At 44.9% G+C, this 22,638-nt stretch overlaps 1 protein-coding gene across 2 annotated transcripts in view; it reads left to right on the top strand.

Moving 5' to 3' along the window:
* Positions 1 to 13,249: 13,249 nt before the first annotated feature.
* The window catches only part of GMPR (guanosine monophosphate reductase), a 116,940-nt gene continuing 107,551 nt past the window's right edge, over positions 13,250 to 22,638 (top strand). The window contains exon 1 of one of the 2 annotated variants that reach the window (XM_033934605.1): positions 13,250 to 13,703. In XM_033934605.1, the coding sequence (XP_033790496.1) occupies positions 13,617 to 13,703 (87 nt within the window). In that variant the 5' untranslated portion in view covers positions 13,250 to 13,616. Of the gene's footprint in view, positions 13,704 to 13,823; positions 13,937 to 22,638 lie in introns of those variants that run through there. The other variant, XM_033934606.1, reaches the window with a different exon arrangement.

Here is a 22,638-nt window from a genome sequence, read left to right as displayed (position 1 = left end):
TAACTGTATTCTAATTTGAGAAAGCCAATTGAAAAAAATGTTGAACAGCTTAATTCTCCCGATATTCAGCCAGTAGTGGTTAGAACATTTTTAAATGCTTACTGTTGCCAGCTAGATTAACCCCAGTATTCAGTGCTGGGTAGGATTACCTTTTTTGGGCCCTGCCCAGTTCTACCTTCAGCCCTTCCCACTTCAGCCTCCAGCCCCACCCCCACAAACCTCCTCTCTTGTTCCCTGACAAGCTCCTGCCAGGTCTGAAGGGCCTGGAGCATGCGTGGATGTATGTGACGTCATCTGCGCATGCTCAGATGCCTTCCAGATGTGGCTGGAGCTCATCGGGGCTTCCCAAAACCCAAACTGCCGGGTTTTGGAAAGTCCTCTAAAAAAGAGGACATGTCTGGATTTTCCCAGATGTCTGGTAACCCTAGTGCTGGGTCATATGTGAGCTCTGGCACAGAATATTCAGGGCTAATTTTCAGCAAGCTGGCTACTGGAGCTTATGTGGGCTGATACTATCAGCTTGGTTCCTCATAAAAGAGTTATGTGGGACCTGGCTAAATATCAGCCAGGATTTGCATAACTTGTTTTTTTGTTTTGTTTTTTGCACCCTAATCCACCAAATAAGCCTCTTTTCTCCCTCCTCCTAGCCTGCAAGTGAGAAAACCCTCCCCCCAAAGTGATCCCCAACCACACACAAACACATGCGCAGGAAAAGGGTAATTTTTAAATAAAGTGCTAACATTTACATGTTGAATATGCACATAAATTATTAGAATACTGACGTGTGCACACGTGTGCACACATTCGCATAAATACCAAAATTCCATCGAAGTGCTAGTCTGTAAATATATAGGTACCTTATCTTACACAGCGTAAGTAGAGTCGGGGCGTGACTCGTATGTACATACTTAACAGAATTCTATCATTTACACAAGTTTTAGAAGTTTAGGCGCAACACCAGCTCTAAGTTGGTGTAAATGCTCATTCCTAAATTACAGAAACATATTTTACCAAAAGAACATAAGAATTGCCATACTGGGACAAACTGAAGGTCCATCAAGCCCAGCATCCTGTTTCCAATAGTAGCCAACCCAGGTCCCAACTACATAGCTAGATCTCAAGTAGTAAAACAGAGATTTCATGCTGCTTAGCCTAGGAATAAGCAGTGGATTTCTCCAAATATTCCACTAGTATTCTATAAAAGAAACTAGTCACCTAAACATAGGTGCACTGTTACAGTATTACCGTCACAAGATAATATTATAAGCCATTCTCATGCATAAATGAGCTATTATAAAATTAGGTCATATTTACAGTATGCTTGGTACAGGCCAACATGTTCTTGTAGAGCAGGTGTGCTTAGGGGTGGAGTTTAGGAGGAGCGTGGGCAGTCACTATTTACCTGCATATTTTATAAAATAAACAAACAAAAAAAAAACATAGTCCAAAAATTGAATTTAGCATGAAGGATATACCATTCAAACACACAGATGTTCCAGCGTGATATAAAACTTTCTAACACATCAAAACAAATTAATATCTCATTTATATGTGAATCTGATAGTAAACATATAGGTATCTTACTCAAACTGTTTATGCAGCAACCCAATTCGTAGGACTCTCCTAAATACTGAATAAACTAGGAGGTTAAAGTATCATATCAGGGCAAGGCCTCAGAACATAAAACGTCTTATAACATATATGCTATTTCAGGTTCCTATCCTGGATGGTTAATGCCATATAATCATACACGTCGAACCTCCTTCCCACCCTTAAATCTAATTTACTCAATTTTATTTTCTAAATTACAATTAGTTAGAGAACTATTTGAGGGAAAATAAAACAGCAACACTTATCTAAGTGGCCATCTTGGCACGTCCAACGTTGGTCTGTATTTGGCCTAAGTACTGAATAAACTAGGAGGTTGAAATATCATATCAGGGCAAGTGGCCATCCTGCCACGTCCAATGTTGGTCCGTATTTGGTACCAAATACGGACCAACGTTGGACGTGGGAAGATGGCCACTTAGATAAGTGTTGCTGTTTTATTTTCTCTCAAATAATTCTCTAACTAATTGTAATTTAGAAAATAAAATTGAGTAAATTAGATTTAAGGGTGGGAAAGAGGTTCAACGTGTATGATTATATGGCATTAACCATCCAGGATAGGAACCTGAAATAGCATATATGTTATAAGAGGTTTTATGTTCTGAGACCTTGCCCTGATATGATACTTCAACCTCCTAGTTTATTCAGTACTTAGAGTCCTTCTACGAATTGGGGTGCTGAATAAACAGTTTGAGTATATGTTTACCATCAGATTCACATATGAATGAGGCATTAATTTGTTTTGATTTTTTTTTAAATTGTTGATTCTGTGACTATCCAAGAAGACCCCCCCCCCCTCTCTTTGGTTTTGAGTTATATAATTGTGGGCTGGATATATTAAAAGTGATCCGCTTTGGTCACTTAAATCAATAACGTAGTAATGTGGACTGTCATCGGGTTACTTAAATTTCAATGGTGTCTTTCACCACACATCCTCATCACTCCAATTTGCTTCTCCAGACATTTTATTAATCCATGTCTTAAATTTAAATATCAACTTTTGAAAAAGTTATTTAATATGTATCAGCAAAGAACAACTGTCATTTATTTGGATTCTGGTTTTCATTTTTTGTTTTTATATTTTGAATACATTGAAAAATTAAATAATAAATATAATAGCAAATGTTTTGACTGTAATAGTGAATAGTTAAATAAATACAAATCTTTAAAGTAATTATTTTTTTATAACAACCTTTTTCTATATATATACCTTGTGTTTAAATTTGTACCATGTAGAATTTATCTCAGCTTCTCTTCAGCTAGGATTCCAATAAAAATGCAATTTGACCAGGGGTGCGTGTAAACTGAAAATGTGTGTAAGTTCAAATGAAAAGTCCCTCATAATAATATCAGAAGATCCTTTAGAAATGGCTGAAAGTGCCCCACCCCATTTTTCCTTGGGCCCCTCTGCACTGCAGGAGCTGCTTGGATGGAATTTAAGGCACACAAGGAAACTCAGGAACCAGAAACCCCCAAGACTCTTTTCTGAGTAGGCAGCAGTTATATGTGTCTTTGACAAGTGTTTGAAAATTTGTGGCGTAATATTGAAAGACTGCTGTTAGTTATCATACAAATGAGCAAAAGTTGATGTAGTCAGTTTTCAAAGGAAGTACAGTACACTCATAAACTGATCCCTATGAAAACTGACTAGGGCTGAGCATCTAAATTTAGGCATCTATATTTAGAATTCCTAGAAAACAGGAAGCTGCAGAGACAGGGCAGTGGACAGTAGGGCAGCAAGAAATGTTGGTGCCCGGGGCAGAGGCACCCATTCACTCCCTGATGCACTTTTTCCTGCCACCTCTCCCTCCCCATCCCATCCCTCTTCAGATTTTCACTGGCAGTGGGCAGGCTGAAGTACCTATTGCTCGCATTGGCTGAGCCTTCCTTCTGATGTCACTTCCTGGTCTGCAAAAACCCGAGGGAACGATACAGTTTAGGGGGTGAAGAACTTTTGTGCAAGACAGAAGAGTGGGACTTGGGTGTGACTGTATGTGATGATCTTAAGGTGGCCAAACAGGTTGAAAAGGTGACGGCGAAAGCTAGAAGAATGCTAGGGTGCATAGGGAGAGGTATGGCCAGTAGGAAAAAGAAGGTATTGATGCCTGTGTATATGACTCTGGTGAGACTTCATTTAGAATATTGTGTATAATTCTGGAGGCCACACCTTCAAAACTTATTGCACTTCTTCGAAGGAATTAAAAAACGAATGGACAAAGGGAACCCCATAGACATCGTATACTTAGATTTTCAAAAAGCCTTTGACAAGGTACCCCATGAACGCCTACTACGGAAACTGAAGAGCCATGGGGTGGAAGGTGACGTACATAGATGGATCAAAAATTGGTTGGCAGGTAGAAAGCAAAGGGTGGGTGAAGGGCCACTACTCGGACTGGAGGAGGGTCATGAGTGGTGTTCCGCAGGGGTCGGTACTCGGACTGCTGCTGTTCAGTGTATTTATAAATGATCTAGAAACAGGGACGAAGTGCGAAGTAATAAAATTTGCAGATGACACCAAACTATTTAGTGGAGTTAGGACTAAAGAGGACTGCGAAGATTTACAAAGGGACCTGAACAAACTAGGAGAGTGGGCGATGAGATGGCAGATGAAGTTCAATGTAGAGAAATGTAGTCTTGCACGTACGAAACAAAAACCCGAAGTACAGCTATACAATGGGGGGGGGGGGGGGCTGTTAATAGGTGAGAGTATCCAAGAAAGGGACCTGGGGGTAATGGTGGACAAGACAATGAAGCCGTTGGCACAGTGCACAGCGGCCGCTAAGAAGGCGAATAGAATGCGCCTGCCTCTGGAGTACTGTGTCCAATATTGGTCCCCATACCTTAAGAATGATATGGCGATACTCGAGAGGGTTCAGAAAAGAGCAACACGACTGATAAAAGGTATGGAAAACTTTTCATACGCTGAAAGATTGGAGAAACTGGGGCTCTTTTCCCTGGAGAAGCGGAGACTTAGAGGGGACATGATAGAGACTTACAAGATCATGAAGGGCATAGAGAAAGTGGAGAGGGACAGATTCTTCAAACTTTCAAAAACTACAAGAACGAGAGGCCATTCGGAAAAATTAAGAGGGGACAGATTCAGAACCAGTGCTAGGAAGTTCTTCTTCACCCAAAGGGTGGTGGACACCTGAAATGCGCTTCCAGAGGGTGTAATAGGACATAGTACGGTATTGGGGTTCAAGAAGGGATTGGACAATTTCCTGAAGGAAAAGGGGATAGAAGGGTATGGATAGAGGATCACTATACAGGTCCTGGACCTGATGGGCCGCCGTGTGAGTGGACTGCTGGGCATGATGGACCTCTGGTCTGACCCAGCAGAGGCAATGCTTATGTTCTTATATAAAAATGATGGAGTCGGTCCAGAGGAAGGCTACTAAAATGGTGTGTGGTCTTTGTGATAAGGCATATGGGGACAGACTTAAAGATCTCAATCTGTATACTTTGGAGGAAAGGTGGGAGAGGGGAGATATGATAGAGACATTTGAATACCTATGTAATATAAATGTGCATGAGTCAAGTCTCTTTCATTTGAAAGGAAACTGCAATGAGAAGGCATAGGATGAAGTTAAGAGGTGATAGGCTCCGGAGTAATCTGATAAAATACTTTTTTACAGAAAGGGTGGTAGATGCATGGAACAGTCTCCCAGAAGAGGTGGTGGGGACAGAGACTGTGTCTGAATTCAAAAGGGCCTGGGATAGGCATGTGGGATCTCTCAGAGAGAGAAAGAGATAATGGTTACTGTGGATGGGCAGACTAGATGGGCCATTTGGCCTTTATCTGCCGTCATGTTTCTATGGTCCTGGGAACAGGAAGTGATGTCAGAGGGGAATGCTTTTCAGAGACCCCTCCCATTGCCAGGGGGCAAAGAGATGATGTGATGGCTGCTCCATCAAGTTGGTGCCCGGTGTGGTCTGCTTCCCCTCCCCCCCTTTATTTCATCACTGACAGTGGAAAAAGGAAGATGCTTAGGATGGATTTCCAGTACTAGACTCTTAGGGCTATTTTCACTAAGCAAACCAATCGTGTACCGATCGGTTTGCGACCCCTTTGCGACTAGATTTCCCTTGGGCCCCATTCACTAACCTCTCTTGCGATCCGCTTCAAATCCGTGCATGCAGATGAGGAGAAACGCATGCAAAGTAGGCAGGGACATGATTTACAACAAAAAATTTCACATCCGATTGGGCTAGCCGATCAACTGAAGATGCGACTGCTGGGGACCAGTCAAAAACGTCTTTTTGACTCTGGAAGCCCTGCTCTCTGCCCTCTACTGCCTGCTCGCCACATCGCCACTCTGGTTCTCCTGCCCTGACATCCCCAAAAATCTCCTGCCTGCTCGCCGCATCGCCGCCCTGGTTCTCCTGCCCTGACTTCCCCAAAAATCTCCTGCTTGCTCGCTGCATTGCCGCTCCGGTTCTCCTTCCCTGACTTCCCCGAATCTCTCCTGCCCTTCCCCGCCCTGCGAGCCCGTGGTTTTAACCTGATGGTTTAAAGTGGGTTAAAACCATGGGCTCGCAGGGCTAAAAACTAATTAAAAAGTTTAAAGTAAAAAAAAAAAAAGATTGCGGCTCCGAAGGGCACACATGCGCAGACCATCTATAGAGGTGGGGATTGCAGAAAAGCATGGGGATGCGAGGGGATTGCAGGAAAGCGATCTGTGCTGGCAGATGGAAGCGTTGCTCCAATCGTCCCCATCTGCATATTTTAGCTTCCAGAATTCATCGGACCTACCCAGATCGGGCCCGATCGGGCAGGTTGATGAATCAAGCCCTTAAGCTAGGACTCTGTTTACTAATAGGCATTAACCAATTAACATGCATTAATTTAATCTAATCAGGATTTCTTAATCACACTTATCCAGTAGAGGCTCAAGGCAATTTACAAGACTCAGATTAACAGGGGTTAATCTGAGTTAAGCATATAGGCAGCAGTTTTATAAATTGATGCCTCATCTTAGGACAAAGGGGCACACTTACAGCCTAATTTTCTAAGTTTAAATGGTGCGAAAAACTATATGCAAAAATTTGGACACATATACTCAATTTCTGTGCACAATTTAATTGAATAACAAGCCAATTAGTGCCGATAACTGGGTGCTAATAAACAATTATCAGTGTACTCGGTATGAATTAAAATTTACACACATATTTAGGCACAGAGATGTGTGGATAGATTTTGCACGTGGTCCCACAAAAGGGGTGAGGCCATAGGATAGTGATGGGCGGATTAGGGGTGTTCAGGGGTGCATGCTGTTATACTATAGAATAAAGGGGATCTGTGCCCAATTTAGGCACAAGGATTTATACTAGGATTTAGTTGATATACACTTAAAGATAAGCACAGATCCAAGCACTAAGCGCTATGCTATAAACAATACCTGCGTTTGAGTACCATTTAAAGAAAAATTATCTCGTATTTCAGTCAGCGCCATTTCTTTCAGCGCCATTTCTAGAACTGAGTTCTTAGTATGAATTTTATAACAGCTTAAGGGTGGAAAATCACACTGGTGTTCCAAAAGTTAGGCATGCCTACTTACCATAGGTTAATGGCTGGCATAAGTGGGTGCACCTAAGTGTGCCAGAATTATTTAAAAATAACATACTTAGTTATACACCAAAAAGATCGTTGCATTCTGAGAATTTGGCTTTACTGAAGACGACTGTGAATCCAAAGCTTGTTGACACTGGTAAAAAGACCTTTTGTTGCGCAGGAGTTAAGATATGGAACTCTTTGATGGGTCAGATACGGAATTGTCGTGAGAAGGGTATGTTTAGAAAATGATTTAAAACACAGTTATTTGTAGATGCCTTTTTCGAGACATAATTTTCTTCTCTGGTAGAATTGATAAACTGCTTATGATTGTTATTATGCAAAGTTATGCCATTATTTTCTAGCCATGATTTTTTAAGGTTGGTTTGTATGTTCATTTTATTATGTTTCTGTTTTAAAACTATGTATGTAAATTTTAGTTGAAAACGGTATAGAAAATTTTAAAATAAATAAAAATATCAGCAATTGATAGTATTCTATGTTACGTGCATTGTTTTATGACATGCCTATGATGTATCCATTCTTCATCCATATGTATTCCTAGTGGTGCAGAGAGGGTGAGAGGCGCCCGGGACGATGCCGCCCCTCCTCTGCCCTCCTCTTCACCCCCCCACCTCCACACACTCCTTCCCTGCCCTCTCCTGTTGCGCGCGTGATGCTTCCTTTCCCCCCATACCTCTGTAATGTTCCTAGCGCGAGCAGCAACCCCCAAGCTGCTATCGTGCTAGCATCGGCTCTTCCTCTGACGTCACTTCCTAGGTGTCCTGGAAGTGATGTCGGAGGAAGAGCAGACGCTGGTGTGACAGCAGGTTGGGGGTTGCTGCTCGCGTCAGGAATGTTACAGAGGTACAGGGAAAGGGAAGTGGTGTGCACACGTTGCAGTGGGGGGGGGGGGCAAGGAAGGAGCGGGAGGGGTGAAGAGGAGGACGGTTGCCTGAGCCTTCAACATGATGGCGCCCGCGGCAGACCGCCCTCCCCCTTTACTACTCCCACTGTGTATTCCTCCTTGTTCTAAATGAGTCAGGTACACTCCAGTCAATATTCAAAGGCTCTTGCCCCCTTAAATCACTCTCAGTGGGTTGGGCGCCAATATTCAGCAGCACTTAACCAGGCAGTTCTGCTGAATATCAAATCTGGCCAGCCATTTTTGAAGTAGGCCAGAAGGGTATTCTGGAGACAGAATCGGGGAGGAGCCTGCACCTATGCAGGTGCTGGCATCCACAGAGCTAAGTGATCAAATAGGACCACATAAAAAGCAGTCCTAACTTTGGTCGCTTAGCTGTTTGGTGCCAGCATTGGATATCAACTGGCACCCACATAGCTGTCAGTTGGGCCAAGGCAGCTCTGCTCCACCTCCCACCCCCAATGCCTCCGATCCCCCCTCCCCTCAATCCCCAGACAGCCTCTTGAGGTCTACTTACAATCCCTGGTGGTCTAGTGGTCCGTGGGGCAGGAGCAAACTCCACTCATTCATTTCTCCTTGAAAATGGGACTCACATAAGTTTCAACAGCCACTAACACTCAATTCAGGACCAGACATTCAATGCAGGTGCCTGTGCATGGCCCGGCATTGAATATTCAGCTGAATATTGACTGGACTGTACTTACGCATATAACTGCTAATTGCTGATGTTATTATTAGCATACGTGGTACTATTCTCTATACTAGGTTTATTGTCGACACCTAAATTTGGGTACCAGTTTATACAGTATTATTTCTTTGATAGTAAATAGTCTACTTGGAAAATCGCGTGTTAAATGGCATTGGTGTTCAGTAATATGCACCTACGTTAAAAAAACAGAACCTCCTGTTGATGATCCTAAATAATTGCATTCCTAAATTTTGGATACAGAAGTGGCCTTCAAAGGCTAGTCAAAATGGATGCAGAAGATAAATTGAAAGCATTTTTTCTTCTATCTTTTAATATTTTGTTTAAGTACAGACAGCTTTGCACAGAGCTTTTTTCATGTAAAGGAGGTTTTTTGCCAATGAGGTGAATGCCTAACCATCTTTAAACCATCTTTTGTGGAGGTGGGAGGGCCCTTGTCTGAGGCGTTTTCCTCCATTTATAAACTGCTATTAAGCCTGAGCTGTCTTATTAATAGACCACCTGACACTGTGCATTTTTCTTAGTGAAAGTGTTTTCATAGTATCACAAAATAGCATTACTCGCATTCTATAAAACTGGAGCACTAGTCGCATAGGGCCATATTCTATATCAGTGTTCTTTAACTACCGGTCCATGGAACAGTGCCGGTCCACAGAAATTTCCTGCCGGTCTACAGGGCCAGCATGTGCATCAGGCCCAAAACAGTGTTCTTCAACTGCCGGTTCGCGGTGCGACTGATGTGGCATTATCTTCAGGCAGGCTCCCTCTTCCTCACTGATGCAGTGCACAAAGCCATAGGCAGCGGCTCCTACGCACGTCCTGTGCCTAAACCTGAAGCCTTCTCTCTGATGTCGCAACATCAGAGGGAAGGCTTCCAGATGAGGCGCGGGATGTGCAAGGAGCCGCTGCCCGCAGCTTTGTGCACTGCATCAGTGAGGAAGAGGGAGCCGGCCTGAAGATAACACCAGGGGCGGCATAAAACAAACAGGCAGGAGCAGGCCAGAAGGTAAGGCACAGCATGGAGGGAGGGAGACAACAAAGGTAGGGGGAATGATTTTAGTTTTGAATTTAGTGATTGAATTGTGTCAATTTTGAGAATTTTCATCTGCTGTCTGTATTTTGCAATGTTCAGGAAGAAGTGCATTTGTTTTTTTTTCTCTGGGGTTGTACAGCATATAGAGTCTTGAATCTTAGGGTTTGTTTGTATATATTAGTACTTTTAGTTTTTGGTCCCATATTTGCATAGGGGTAATCTGTTCTGGTAGGAATGAATGTTGAGAAGCATAGTGTGCTTTGTGTAGTTTAATTTTGTGGTTAACCATTATGTGTTGTTAGTAAGATTATATTGTGTGTATATATGAAAAATGAATGGAAAAAATAGTGTTACAATTAGTACTATGGGGGCAGGGTCTGGGGCAGAGATTGGGTAGAGATGGGCAGGCTGGCACACGACAGCCCAGTGTTCTTCAACTGCCGGTCCGCAGACTGATGCCAGTCCACAAAATAATTCTTTTATTTCTGCCGGTCCATAGGTGTAAAAAGGTTGAAGAACATTTTTCTATATAATACACTGAAAACATCAATGCCAACAAGGACAGCGCTTAGCGCAATTCTATAAAGTACCTCCAAAGTTAGGCGCAGTTTATAGAATCACATGTAGTGCCCATGCATATGACTAATATTTAAGTATAACTATGCCAATGCAAACCAGGCCTAAATACCTGGTCTAAATTGTGCGCGGATAGAGCATATTCTTTAACAGTGCACCTAACTTTTAGGAACACCCATGACCTGCTCATGCTCCTCCTCTGACCACACCGTTCTTTGAGATCCGTGTGCTAGAATTTACGTGCACCACCTCATGGAAAGTTGTGCATGAAAATTCTACTTGTTTATTGTTAAGTACTGACTTGTTTGCAAGCGCCACTGTGGTTGCAGTATACAAAATCTGGCCCATCGTGTGTAACAGCGAATGGGCTGTATCACTGGGACGGAGCACAGGCGTGCTATGGGCATTTTGTATAGTGTCAGATGCGTATGCAATGCAGGGCACATTTAGGAATACCAGCTTACGCCTGGGGGAAGAGTGTAGCGCCGTGGTTACAACCTCTGCACCCTGAGGCTGTGGGTTCAAACCCACATTGTTCATTGTGACCCTGGGCAAGTCATTTAATCCCCCATTTGCCCCAGGTACATGAGATAGATTGTGAGCCCACTGGGACGGACGGGGAAAAATACTTGAGTACCTGAATAAATTCATGTAAACTGTTCTGAGCTCCCTGGGGAGAACGGTATAGAATAAATAAATAAGATGTCATGCCTAAATTTCAGTGCACCAAAGCTACCAGGCGCTGCTGTGCTATGATGGGTTGGGCACACCTTAACACCCTTACAGAATTGACACTATATATGACAGCTGGACTTATGCACCACAATTTTAGGTGCTCTCCCGACATACACATGCAAATTAACTGACTAATGAACCAATTAACATCAGTAATTTAGTGCTAACCAGTTATTGATGTTTATTGGCACCCATTAAAATGTGCATGCACATCTGGCTGCACGCTGTTCTATAAGGCATGGCGCCTAATTTTAATAGTGCGCAACTCAAACAGGGTGAGGCTATGGGAGTAGCATGGATGTGTCGGGAGCATTCCAAAAAGTTATGTGCGGGTTGTTACAGAATGCTACCTCAGTGCTCCTAACTTGGGTACTGGCATTTACTCCAGGCTTCAGCAGGCCTAAGTCTGGGGCCAGACATTAGGCAAGGGAATTGGTTTTAAGTGCAATTTTATAGAGGCCCGAATTATAAGTTCCATTTATAAAAATTAATTTTCTTAATGAATTTAAGTACCAGTTGTTAGAATTGCACTGTGCCGCCTACGATTTCAGGTGTGCCGTGAGACGCCAGGGAGGAGGAGAGGCGCCGGCGTGGCAAGAGACACATCCTGTAGCCAATCAGCCGGCGTCGGCACCTCTCCTTCTCTCTGCATGTCTTCCCTTCCAGGACCCCCCCCCAGTGGCAGCTCAGGACCCGTCCGGAGGGCCTTCGCACATACGCAGACATCAAAATGATGACATCATGCATGCAAGCGATGTCATCGCATCGGCGTCCGTGTAGTTTCGGATGCCTCGGGACGCAGCCACAATGTTTAGTGTGCCGCGGCTTGGCAAGGTTGGCGAGACACTGCTATAGACTGTTGCTTCATCCTTATCACTGGTGTTAGAGGAGGGGCAAACAAGGCAGCTGCCCTGGGCCCCTCGGTTCCAGGGGGCCCCCATGGACTGGGTTGTCCTTCCCTTCTCCCAACTCTGTTCTAAAGCTCCTCATACCTTTTAAAATGCAAGAGGGTCACTGGTGCGGCAGCAATTCTCTAACACTGCTCGTGGCTTCCTCGGTGCAGTCGACCCTCCTCTGACACTTCTTATTTCCACTTGGGTGGACTGTGTGGCAGAGGAACGGTGCCAAGGAACCAGCAAGCAGCGCTAGGGAATTGCTGTCTCACCGGTGACCTCTTTGCATTTTTAAAGATCAGGAGGGGCTTCAGAAAGGGTTGGGGAGAAGGGAAGGAAATCCCTTGTCCAGGGCCCCCCCCCAGAGCAGCTGATTTTTAAATAAAGAGAGGGATGTTAAATGAGAGGGCATGTGGTGGACCAGGGGGTGTTGGAGGAGGGAAGGAGGAGGAAGGGAGATATGCTGGATGGGGGGACATTTGGTGGGTGAGGAAACTGGGGGAGGGGGCAGGGAGGAATTAGGGACCCAGTGGCGCAGCGAGAGTGAGAAGCACCCAGGGTGGGGGGGGGGGTGCCCTGCTCGCCCTCTTCTCCACCCCACTCCCATCCGCTCCATCCCCGCCCTCTCCTGCCACGCGTGTCTGCCCCTTCCCTCTCGGTCACTTCTTAGACAGGGGTCCAAGAAGTGATGTCGGAGAAAGAGCCGATGATGTTGCGAGTAGCAGATTGGGGTTGCTGCTCGTGCCGGGAATGTTAAAGAGGTATGAGGGAAGGGGTGCACGACAGTCAGGGCAGGATTAACCAATAGGCCAAGTAGGCACGTGCCTAGGGCCTGAAATGGTCAGGGGGGCCCGATGAAGGAAGGCATCAACATTGTTTTCTCCAAACTGCGATGGGCCCCTTCAGCATCAATTGGCAACGCAGGCCCCCCCAATCGGCAACATGGCCCCCCCCCCCCCATTGACAGAAAGTAAGACAAGCAATGCAAGCGGTGATGCTTGCCCAAAGCTTCTCTCTGACACAGCTTCCTGTTTCCGCCTGGGTGCATGGTGGGGCGAGGCAGGGGGCCCTCGACAAATGAATCCTGCCCTGATGAAAGTGTGTGGGGGGGAGGGGGGGAGAGAAGGACGGGTGCCGGCGCTCCCACCAAGACGGGGCCATGAGTGGAACCCCCCCCCCCCGTCACTGTAGAGACCCCCTCCTTAACTTCTGCCCTGGGCTCCAGCATGTCTAACACGGGCCCTGATCACCAGACGCCATCAGAAGCACCAGCTTAGCTGTCTTGTCTGGCAGCTGAAGTATTGCCGACTTTACCGCAGTGCTTTGGCTCAGTTGCACTGAACTGAGCCGCCGGTTCTGCACACACAGGCGCAGAGAGTGCGAGAGAGAGGGAGCACTGTGCAAACCGGCAGAGCAGGGACAGGACCGGCTCTGCACAGGCACATTCTAAAAACAAACCTTTGCCTAATAAAGTTACAGGCTTTGGCCCTTCGCTCCCTATAAATACCGTGTCTGCGAGGACGGCGGGCTTTGGCCCCCCTCTGCTCAGCAACCGGCTTAAACGGCGGCAGGGGAGCAAATTCAGCGAGATGCCCCGGGTGGACGCGGATCTCAAACTGGACTTTAAAGATGTCCTTCTCAGACCCAAAAGAAGCAGCCTTAAAAGCAGAGCCGAGGTGAGACGCTCCGTATAGCAGCAAGCGTTTACTGTAGTTAACCCTCCGCCGGTCTAAGCTGTTGTACGGTAGGTTAACCCCCCCCCCCTAAAAAAACCCAAAACAACCCAACCCCAACTCGTTTATCTCCAGAAGGAAGGCAGCCAAACATCTTTTACCTGAAGAGGGGCTAAGTGACCTCTGTGGAAGGATGAGAGAGAGGTTTAATTGTATACCTAGAAGAAGGGAAATTGGTATGCATGGCTTTTTTTTTGCCTAGTTTTTTGAATAGCAAAATGTTACCCGGTTTAGAAGGTTTTATTTGTAGGACAAATCGGTCCATTCTGAGCAGGTGCATCTGCAAATATGTGGGAAGAAAAGATTTGGCCCTTTCCACTTGAGTTGCTTTTGCTGATGTGTTTAACCTTCCTTCTGGGTTTTTATTTGGGGCTGGAGGGTGGGGGTGAGAATTATAGCCCTACTTCAGGAGATCTGCACGTTGCTGGGAACTGAGGGGGGGGGACATGATGCCTTCCTGGAAGAGCTGTGGTCTGCAGGCACCCAACAAGAAACATGATTTTTTTAAAATCCTTTTTATTGGTCAACACGACACAATATCTTGTTGCACATGCGTCCTCTTCTGCACTGCTCGCGTATTCTTTGCTTAGAAGTAGGGTTTTATTATGCAATCCAATATTAAGGGGGAAAGGAAAGGTGCTGTCGGAAGCAGTTGCTCGGGAAGCTCCCCAGAAAGTAGATCGAGGTGTCTTTGCCGAGGCAACAGGAAAAAAAACAACAACTGAAGTACAGCAGAGCGCACGGAAGGGGGCCATGACTGCGCCAGGCCGGTTTCAGAGCGAGAGGCGAACACCTTGCCGCGGGGGATCTTAAAAGGACGTAGAAACGCTTAACCCTTTCAGGACCATAAGGATCGTAGGCCAATTTTTGTGGTTTTGACGACATTTTTATGGTAAAAAGGGCTTGCAGATGCCAAAAAATTGATTTTTTTTGTGAAATATCATTATTTTTATTTAAAAAAATCACACTTCTGGCTTATGGACAGTGTGGCAAGTGAATCTTCTCGTCAATCTAGCAACGACGCTAATGAATGAATGTCGGAACCAGTTTGTTTACATAAAGGCAGTATCCTATGGAATCCGTACATATCAAATTTAGAACTGTAGACTATCCCAATCAAAATTTATAGGATTTTAAAGTTATGGGACAAATATGTCCCTTGGTCCTGAAAGGGTTAAGGAATGACGCGTTTCGCTTCTTGGTAATTTGAGATTCTTTGCTGCTCCTGGCGCCGAAAGTCAGTCACCTTCACGGAGCTGCAGCAGGCTCGGCTTCTGCAACACACGGTGCAGTTGGGGAGCCGATAGCGCCGGGGACCCTCAAAGCCGAGTCCTTCCAACCGCGTTGCCCTCGTGGCTGATTCCAGCGTGTAAAGCAAAACTCTTCCAAATCGCGTGACGCTTGTTTGGGGGGGGGGGGGGTTGTGTTTCTTGGAGCCTAGTGAAGGTGACGCTGAGTCACGGTTTTACTCCTTAGTTAAGCTTCGCCACCACGCTACAGAATTTGCAGCTTGTCCTTCCAATACTAAAGGCTCCTTTTACAAAGGCGCGCTAGCGGGGTTAACGCGGGCGACTTTTCATCAAGCTAACTCCCACAGCTGGCCAAAAACTACCGCCTTTAAGCAGGTAGTAGCTAGCGCCCGATTTAGCGAGTGCTATTAGGCCTTTAAACCCCTAGGGCACCTTTGTAAAAGGAGCCCTAAGAAACTACACAGCCAGAGCAGGGCACATAAGAACATAAGCAGTGCCTCCGCCGGTCAGACCACAGGTCCATCCTGCCCAGCAGTCCGCTCCCGCGGCGGCCCAAACAGGTCACGACCTGTCAGAATCATCAGAAGGGGCTCCCTTGCCACCTTGGCTTCCCATTTAAGTCCTGCCTTCCTATCGAAGCCCTAGCCCTCCGGTCTTTCACATGCACTACCTGGTTGGTTTTTACTCATTACCTGGTTAACTTTCTATACTTGTGTTACATCCCAGCTCCTCCTTCAGTATCCCATGATCCCTTTATCCCTCAGGAATCCGTCCAATCCCTGTTTGAATCCCTGGACCGTACTCTGCCTGATCACTTCCTCCGGTAATGCATTCCAAGTGTCCACGACCCTCTGGGTGAAAAAAAACTTCCTTGCGTTTGTTTTGAACCTATCTCCCTTCAGTTTCTCAGAATGCCCCCTCGTATTAGCTGTCCCCTTCAGTCTGAAGAATCTGTCCCTATCCACCCTCTCTATGCCCCTCATGATCTTGAAGGTTTCTATCATATCTCCCCTGAGCCTCCTTTTCTCCAGAGAGAAGAGCCCCAGCCTATCCAGCCTCTCGGCGTATGGGCAGTGTTCCAGCCCTCTTACCATTCTCGTTGCTCTCCTTTGGACTCTTTCAAGTACCGCCATGTCCTTCTTGAGGTGCGGCGACCAATACTGAACGCAGTATTCCATGAGTACCAGCGAAACTAGGGCAGTCTCCACAGGGGAGACCAGCTTATTTTGGCAGCTCTTAAAGAACTCAATGTTGGATTACACTCAGGCTCTATGAATTATATTTTTTAAAACCCCCCACTATATATATAGGTTATAATAGAAAATTAATAATTAGTCCTTTATATAACCAAATAATCATATGTGTTAAAGACTGTGTTCAGATCCGCATACCTCAGTGCTCAAATGGAAATCAATGTGATGTCTAGAGCAGAGGTTGCTACCTGGGACCATCATCACCACAGTGTAGTCTCATCTAGTGCATCATATATAGCTTGTAAAACCCAGACAAAAAGATGAACTTATCTGGGAGCGATGCAACATTTCTCTGATGAATATCCTCTGCTGTAGAAGTGAACAAAATAAACCAAAAAACACTACAAAATCCAAATGGTTACACGTAACTGGAAGAACTATGATCGACTGAATTACACTTTTTAGTGGGCAAACGGAATGTTTGGGTTATAGTAATGCATTTAAGATGGTGTGGAATCCATTGACTGTTTTTTTTTGTCTTAACTGTCATGTATCTTTCCTTTTATTAGATTTCCTTACACATCCAGGGTGGGGGGAGGGGAATGTATTCTGGTTTGCCAAATTTATTTAGCTATACTATTGTAATTACATATGTATGTCGTCTTGTATTAGTTATGGGAAGGAGGGAGGGAGAAAATGATTGTTTTATGTATTAATTGTGTATTTAAAGTGCGTTCTGTGTAGTGTTTATGTTTAAATTAATTGTATTGCGTTGTCAAAGTTTGAAAATCAATAAAGTTTTATTTAAAAAAACCAAACACTACAAAATCAAAAGTGCACACCCGAAAGTGCCTAAACCCTGTCCCTCTCTTAAAGAGCTCCATAGAAAATATGACAGTGACCAAAACAGTAAATAAGGGCTAAGAAATACACACACCCCTCCCCCCCTATAAATATCAAATGACACCTTTTTTTTACTAGATCAAGGTTATGCATTTTCCCAAAGCCAGACATACACAGTGAGTACTTCTCTACAAAGCCTTTAGTTTAGTTTGTTGTTAATTTTTTTGATATGCTATCTGTTTTACCCTATTTTTTAAAAATTGCACAATCACCTTGGTATATCAAATTTTTAATAAACTTGAAACTTTATTTTAATCCTTTATTTGGTATTGTTGCTCAGAAGCAACATGTGTCTTCTATGGCTCTTATGGGAGATTTGCATCTCCAAATGTCTGTTTACTTGGCACTGTTGCTTTCGTTCAACATCAAGTTATGTAAAGCAGCCGTTTCACCGTCTGTCAATTAAAGGGTTAAGGAACATCTTCCCATTATCTTATGTGCTCACTTTACATGCTTATAAAGTTTGGCTTTTTTTCCAAATACAACACTTATTTGGGTTGTATTTTTTCCAAATACAGCACTTATTTGTTTTTACTGTACACAATGAGGATTCACCAACATTTTTGTGGCCTCTGGAGGCCAAGTATAAATAATAATAATTAAAAAACAACATAAATATAAATAGCTGTAAAAGCAGGTATTTAAGCAATATTTAGCAAAAGCACAGATAAAACAAAAAAATGATTTCAAAAGATATAGGAGATGGAGACAGAAGGCTAGCTCTATTAATACCCTCCATTTTGACCTTAGACATCCTATGTACTGTATTTAAATAATTTATCTCTCACATTCCCACAAAAGTGCATTCAAGGCAAGTTTCATCAGTAGTAGCACAAACAATGACATAAATCAATATGACATAAAAAAAAGTCCATATAAAATGGAGCTAATCAACTTTGTCCAATCCCCTCACAAGGAAACCCTCCACTCCAATTAATAACCCTACCCATAAACAAATCCCTTGTGGGGCCTAACAAACTACAACTCGTATCATCTAGTGATCAAAACAACCTAAGAGCCATATGTCCTCTTTAAAAAGTAAGTAATTTTACAGAAAACTAGATTCTCTCAAATTTATGTATTTAAAAGTTTTTATAAATGGTCTTACCAGCTCAAACTTGTCCAAAGCGGTTCACCGGATTAAAACACACCTGAAACACAGAAATACATAATATAAGAAAACTACGAATATCACAACTAACTCTCCCCATCGCGGTACTACCTTAAAAGGTATTCTCACCTGTTCAAAGCCCAAAATGCTACCCTTCACTCTCACCAGAGAAATACCATCATCTGCTCCCTACGTAGAGCACACCACAATGTTTCTTTCATCAGGGCCCCTTTTATTAAGCTGTTCTAGAGGTTTTTTGCGTGAGTCGGTACAGTAAATGCTCCAACTCTCATAGAATTCCTTTGAGCATTGGAGCACTTACCTTGCCAACCTGTGCTAAAAACCTCTAGTGTAGCTTGATAAAGGGGTGGGTGGGGGTGAAGGTTAATTTCTCTAGCTCACTATTCTTCAACCACAGGAAATTTCTGCCGGTCTGTGCAGGGCCAGCGAGATTGACTAACTTCAATTTCCTGCCAGTCCGCACAGGGCCGGCAAGATCGACGAGTTATTTTCATCTGGTCCGCGCTGGGCCGGAGAGATCATGGGGAGCCTCCAACAGTGGCTTTCTCCCCTCTCTACAGCTGTCCTTACTTCCCAGCGCAGCGATTTAGGAAGGTAGCCTTGGGGCTTTTGCTGATTCGCGGCTGCCTCTGATGATGCAACTTCCTCTTTCCTCAGAGGCGGCACTACCCAACATAGGACCCGAGGCTGTCTTCCTGAATCGCTGCGTTGGGAAGTAAGGAGAGCTTCTGGGAGAGGAGAAAGCTACTATTGGAGTCTGTGAAGCTGCTGGGCAAGGGAAAAAAATGGACAGCTATACTGGAGAGGGAGAAGGAGAAATGCTGCTGGGAGGGGAGGAGGGAAAGAAATCTGGGAAGCTGCTGGGCAAGGGAAAAAAAGGGACCGCTGCTACTTGACCTGGAGGGAAAGAGAAGGAGAGATACTTCTGGGAGGGGAGGAAGGGAAGAGAGTTACTGCTGGACAGGAGGAGGAGGGAAGGGAGAAGGGAAAAAGGAAGGAAACAGCTGGCAGGAAGATTATAAAGGGGAAGGGGAGAGACGGGCATGAGAAAGTAGAGAGATTGATGATGGGAAGGGATCAGCAGAAAAATAAGCAGAGAGGGACAACGATGGTAGATCTGGTGTAGGAGAGAGAAAAATGAAGAGAGCAGTGAAGCTGGAATGAAACGTAAAAAGGAGAGAGGCTGGATGGAAAGGGGAGAGGGGCATAGAAAGAAGACAGATACCATATAGAAGGGGGGAGAGGACAGACAGTGGATTGAAGAGACAGAGAGGGCAGATGCTGGAAGGAAGATAGTGAAAAAAAAATGAAAGCAGAAACCAGAGACGACAAAAGGTAGAAAAAATAATTTTATTTCTATTTTGTGATTAGAATATATCAGATTTGAAATATATATCCTGCTAGAGTTGGTGTTAGACATAACTGGGGACTGCAAAGCCCAGGCAGTGCTTCTTTAGCTTCCAGCTGGCTTAGAGTGCTCTCTGACCAGGGGGCAGTTGCCCTAGTTGCACTCCCCTAAAACTATTCCTGTCATGTGTGACTGCAGTATTCTGTTAGCATGATATTTCTGTGTAGCATTCTGTAATAATTTGGCTTGTTCAGCTTTCTTGATAGTAGAGGGGATATATGTGAAGGGGAGGGGAGACAGGGATTTTGTTGATCCTTGCTCTGTATTATTTGTATTTATAAAATGATAATTGTACAGAATATTGTTTCTTTTTATACTTTAATAAAATACATTCAATATAAAATCATAACTGAGGCTTGTGTGGATGGGATCAGATGATTTGTGGGGACCGAGCTCACGGAGATAGGGTGGAAACGTGGTTTTTAAATTTTAGTCCTAGTAGTTTGCCAGTCCACAAAATAATTCTTTTATTTCTGCCGGTCCACGGGTGTAAAAAGGTTTAAAAAACACTGCTCTAGCTCATGTACTATCTTCGCATATGCCGATGACATACAACTTCTCCACCCAATCAACACATCAAACATTTCTGATATAAAAGACATAAATAACAAATTGGACATTATATATGATTGGCTGTTCACAAATAAACTCTCCCTTAACCTAGATAAATCCCGAAGCCTCCTGCTTCCAATCAAAACCGCAGAATCCCTACTGGAAAATATTTCAATCAAATCCACTCCAATCCAAATGGATACTAAAATAAAACTATTAGGCGTCACCATCGACAGGGATCTCACCTTCCACGACCATATAAGTTCAGTTGTCAGAACCTGTTTTTTCAAATTACGCATCATCCGATCTTTAACCTCCGTCCTAGAGATCAACTCAATCACCATTCTGATACACTCATTAGTCATCTCCCATCTAGACTACTGCAATTCACTTCTCAATGGTCTCCCTCAAAAAGAAATTTGATGCCTACAACTAATACAAAACACCGCAATAAAACTTATTTACAAAATTGGCAAATATGACCATGTCACTCCTCTTCTAAAAAAAGAACATTGGCTCCCCATCACCCACCGTATCACCTACAAAATCATCTTACTTTCCTTCAAAATAAAACAGTCTCATCTGCCCTCATTCCTTGATAAACTCCTCATTCCCCAATGTTCCCCACGCACATTAAGATCAACTGATCAAAAACTCCTTTTCATTCCCTCCATACAAGATTTTTACTATACACGAAAAGTAAACTTCGCAGTAACTGCCCCAACCCTATGGCAGATAGAGGTCTGCACGGGAACGGGGATCGCGGGGATCCCGCGGGTTCCCCCCCAGGCCCACGGGACTCCCACGGGGACGCCCCCTGGCACACGGGACTCCCACGGGGATGCCCCCTGACCCACGGGACTCCCACGGGGACGCCCCCTGGCCCACGGGACTCCCACGGGGATGAAAACAGCCTACCTAAATTCTGGCGATGCAGGCATGCAGCTTACAAGTCCAGCGTCGCGGCGGGAAATAGCCATGCTGAGCAGTGAGCTCAGCACGTACACAGATGAAAGTCTTGCTTGCTGATTGGTCCGGCGGTCCCGCCCTGCCATGCCGCCGGACCAATCAGCAAGCAAGGCTTTCATCTGTGTACGTTCTGAGCTCACTGCTCAGCATGGCTATTTCCCAACGCGGGCATTAGGCTATTTTTGTCATTTCGGGTGGGGGGTGGCAGCGGCAGCAGCAGCAGCCTGAAAAAGAAATCATCCTGGCCGGGGTCGGTGTTATGCTCTGCAGCTTCTACAGCCTTCCTATCTCCTTCTCCCTTCTACCTGCTTCCGGCCACACCCCCTGCTCCACGGCTCTCTTCGGCAACTCAGCAGCAGCGATCGACACAAGCTTCTGACGTCGGGGCCTACCCTCTGCGAGTCCCGCTTGTTTCAACTTCCTTTTTCCACAAAGGCGGGACTCGTAGAGGGAAGGCCTCGATGTTGGCAGCTTGTCTTGATCACTGCTGCTGACGAGTTGCTTAAGAGAGCCGCAGAGCAGGGGGGTGTTGCCAGGTGCAGGTAGAAGGGAGAGGGCCAGATGCAGGACTCGTGGGTGAGGGAGGAGAAGAGAGAGAGAAAGAGAGAGGGGAGGGAAACAAAAGGAAATATTTCATACTGGGCTGGGCCGGAGTGGAGGGAGGGTGGAAAGATTCTGGCTACCGGGTGCAGTAACAAAGGAAAAGGGGGGAAAGCTGAAAATGGAGATAGTGACACAAAGAAGAGAAAGGGTAAGCAGGACCTACTGAATAAGGATAGAGATACAGAAGGGACATGAAGAGGAGGTGAAATAGAGACATAGAAGTAATGCTGAAAAGTGGGGAGGGGGGGAGATAAAGACATTGAAAGGGCAAATGGTGAACATGGGGTAAAGACAAGGACAGAGACAAATGAAGATTCTGAAAAAGTGGTGAGATAGGGATATATGTGAGATGGATACAAAGAAGGGTGATGCTGGAAAATAGGTGGAATGGTAATTCTGACAAACACAGAAGGGAAATGCTGGATCAAGGAGAGATGGGGCTCAGGCTGGATGGAATGAGGAGAAATGCCTTGTTGGCCCGGGACTTCCTCTCCTACGTCAGAATTGACGTCAGGGAGCGGAATGCTGGTCAGCACGACGCTTCTGCAGGGAAAGCTTGGGACAGCGGTGGCTTGGGGGCTATTCCCCGATGGCGGTGGCAGCAAACCGAGTGGCTTGGGGGAGGGCACGGAGAAAGAAAGAAAGGGGGCAGACAGAGAGACAGAAAGAAGGGGGAACAGGGAGACAGAAAGAAAAAGTTGGGGGAGAGAATGAGGTCTGGAGGAGAGGAAACATACAGGAGGTTGAAAGAAAGGAAGAAAGATTGGATGCAAGTCAGAAGAAGAAAGTGCAACCAGAGACTCATGAAATCACCAAACAGCAAAGGTAGGAAAAATGATTTTATTTTCAATTTAGTGATCAAAATGTG

Source organism: Geotrypetes seraphini, chromosome 2 (genome assembly GCF_902459505.1).
Source record: "Geotrypetes seraphini chromosome 2, aGeoSer1.1, whole genome shotgun sequence".
In the NCBI taxonomy this organism is placed as follows: domain Eukaryota; kingdom Metazoa; phylum Chordata; class Amphibia; order Gymnophiona; family Dermophiidae; genus Geotrypetes; species Geotrypetes seraphini.
This window is presented reverse-complemented; position numbering and strand designations above follow the sequence as displayed.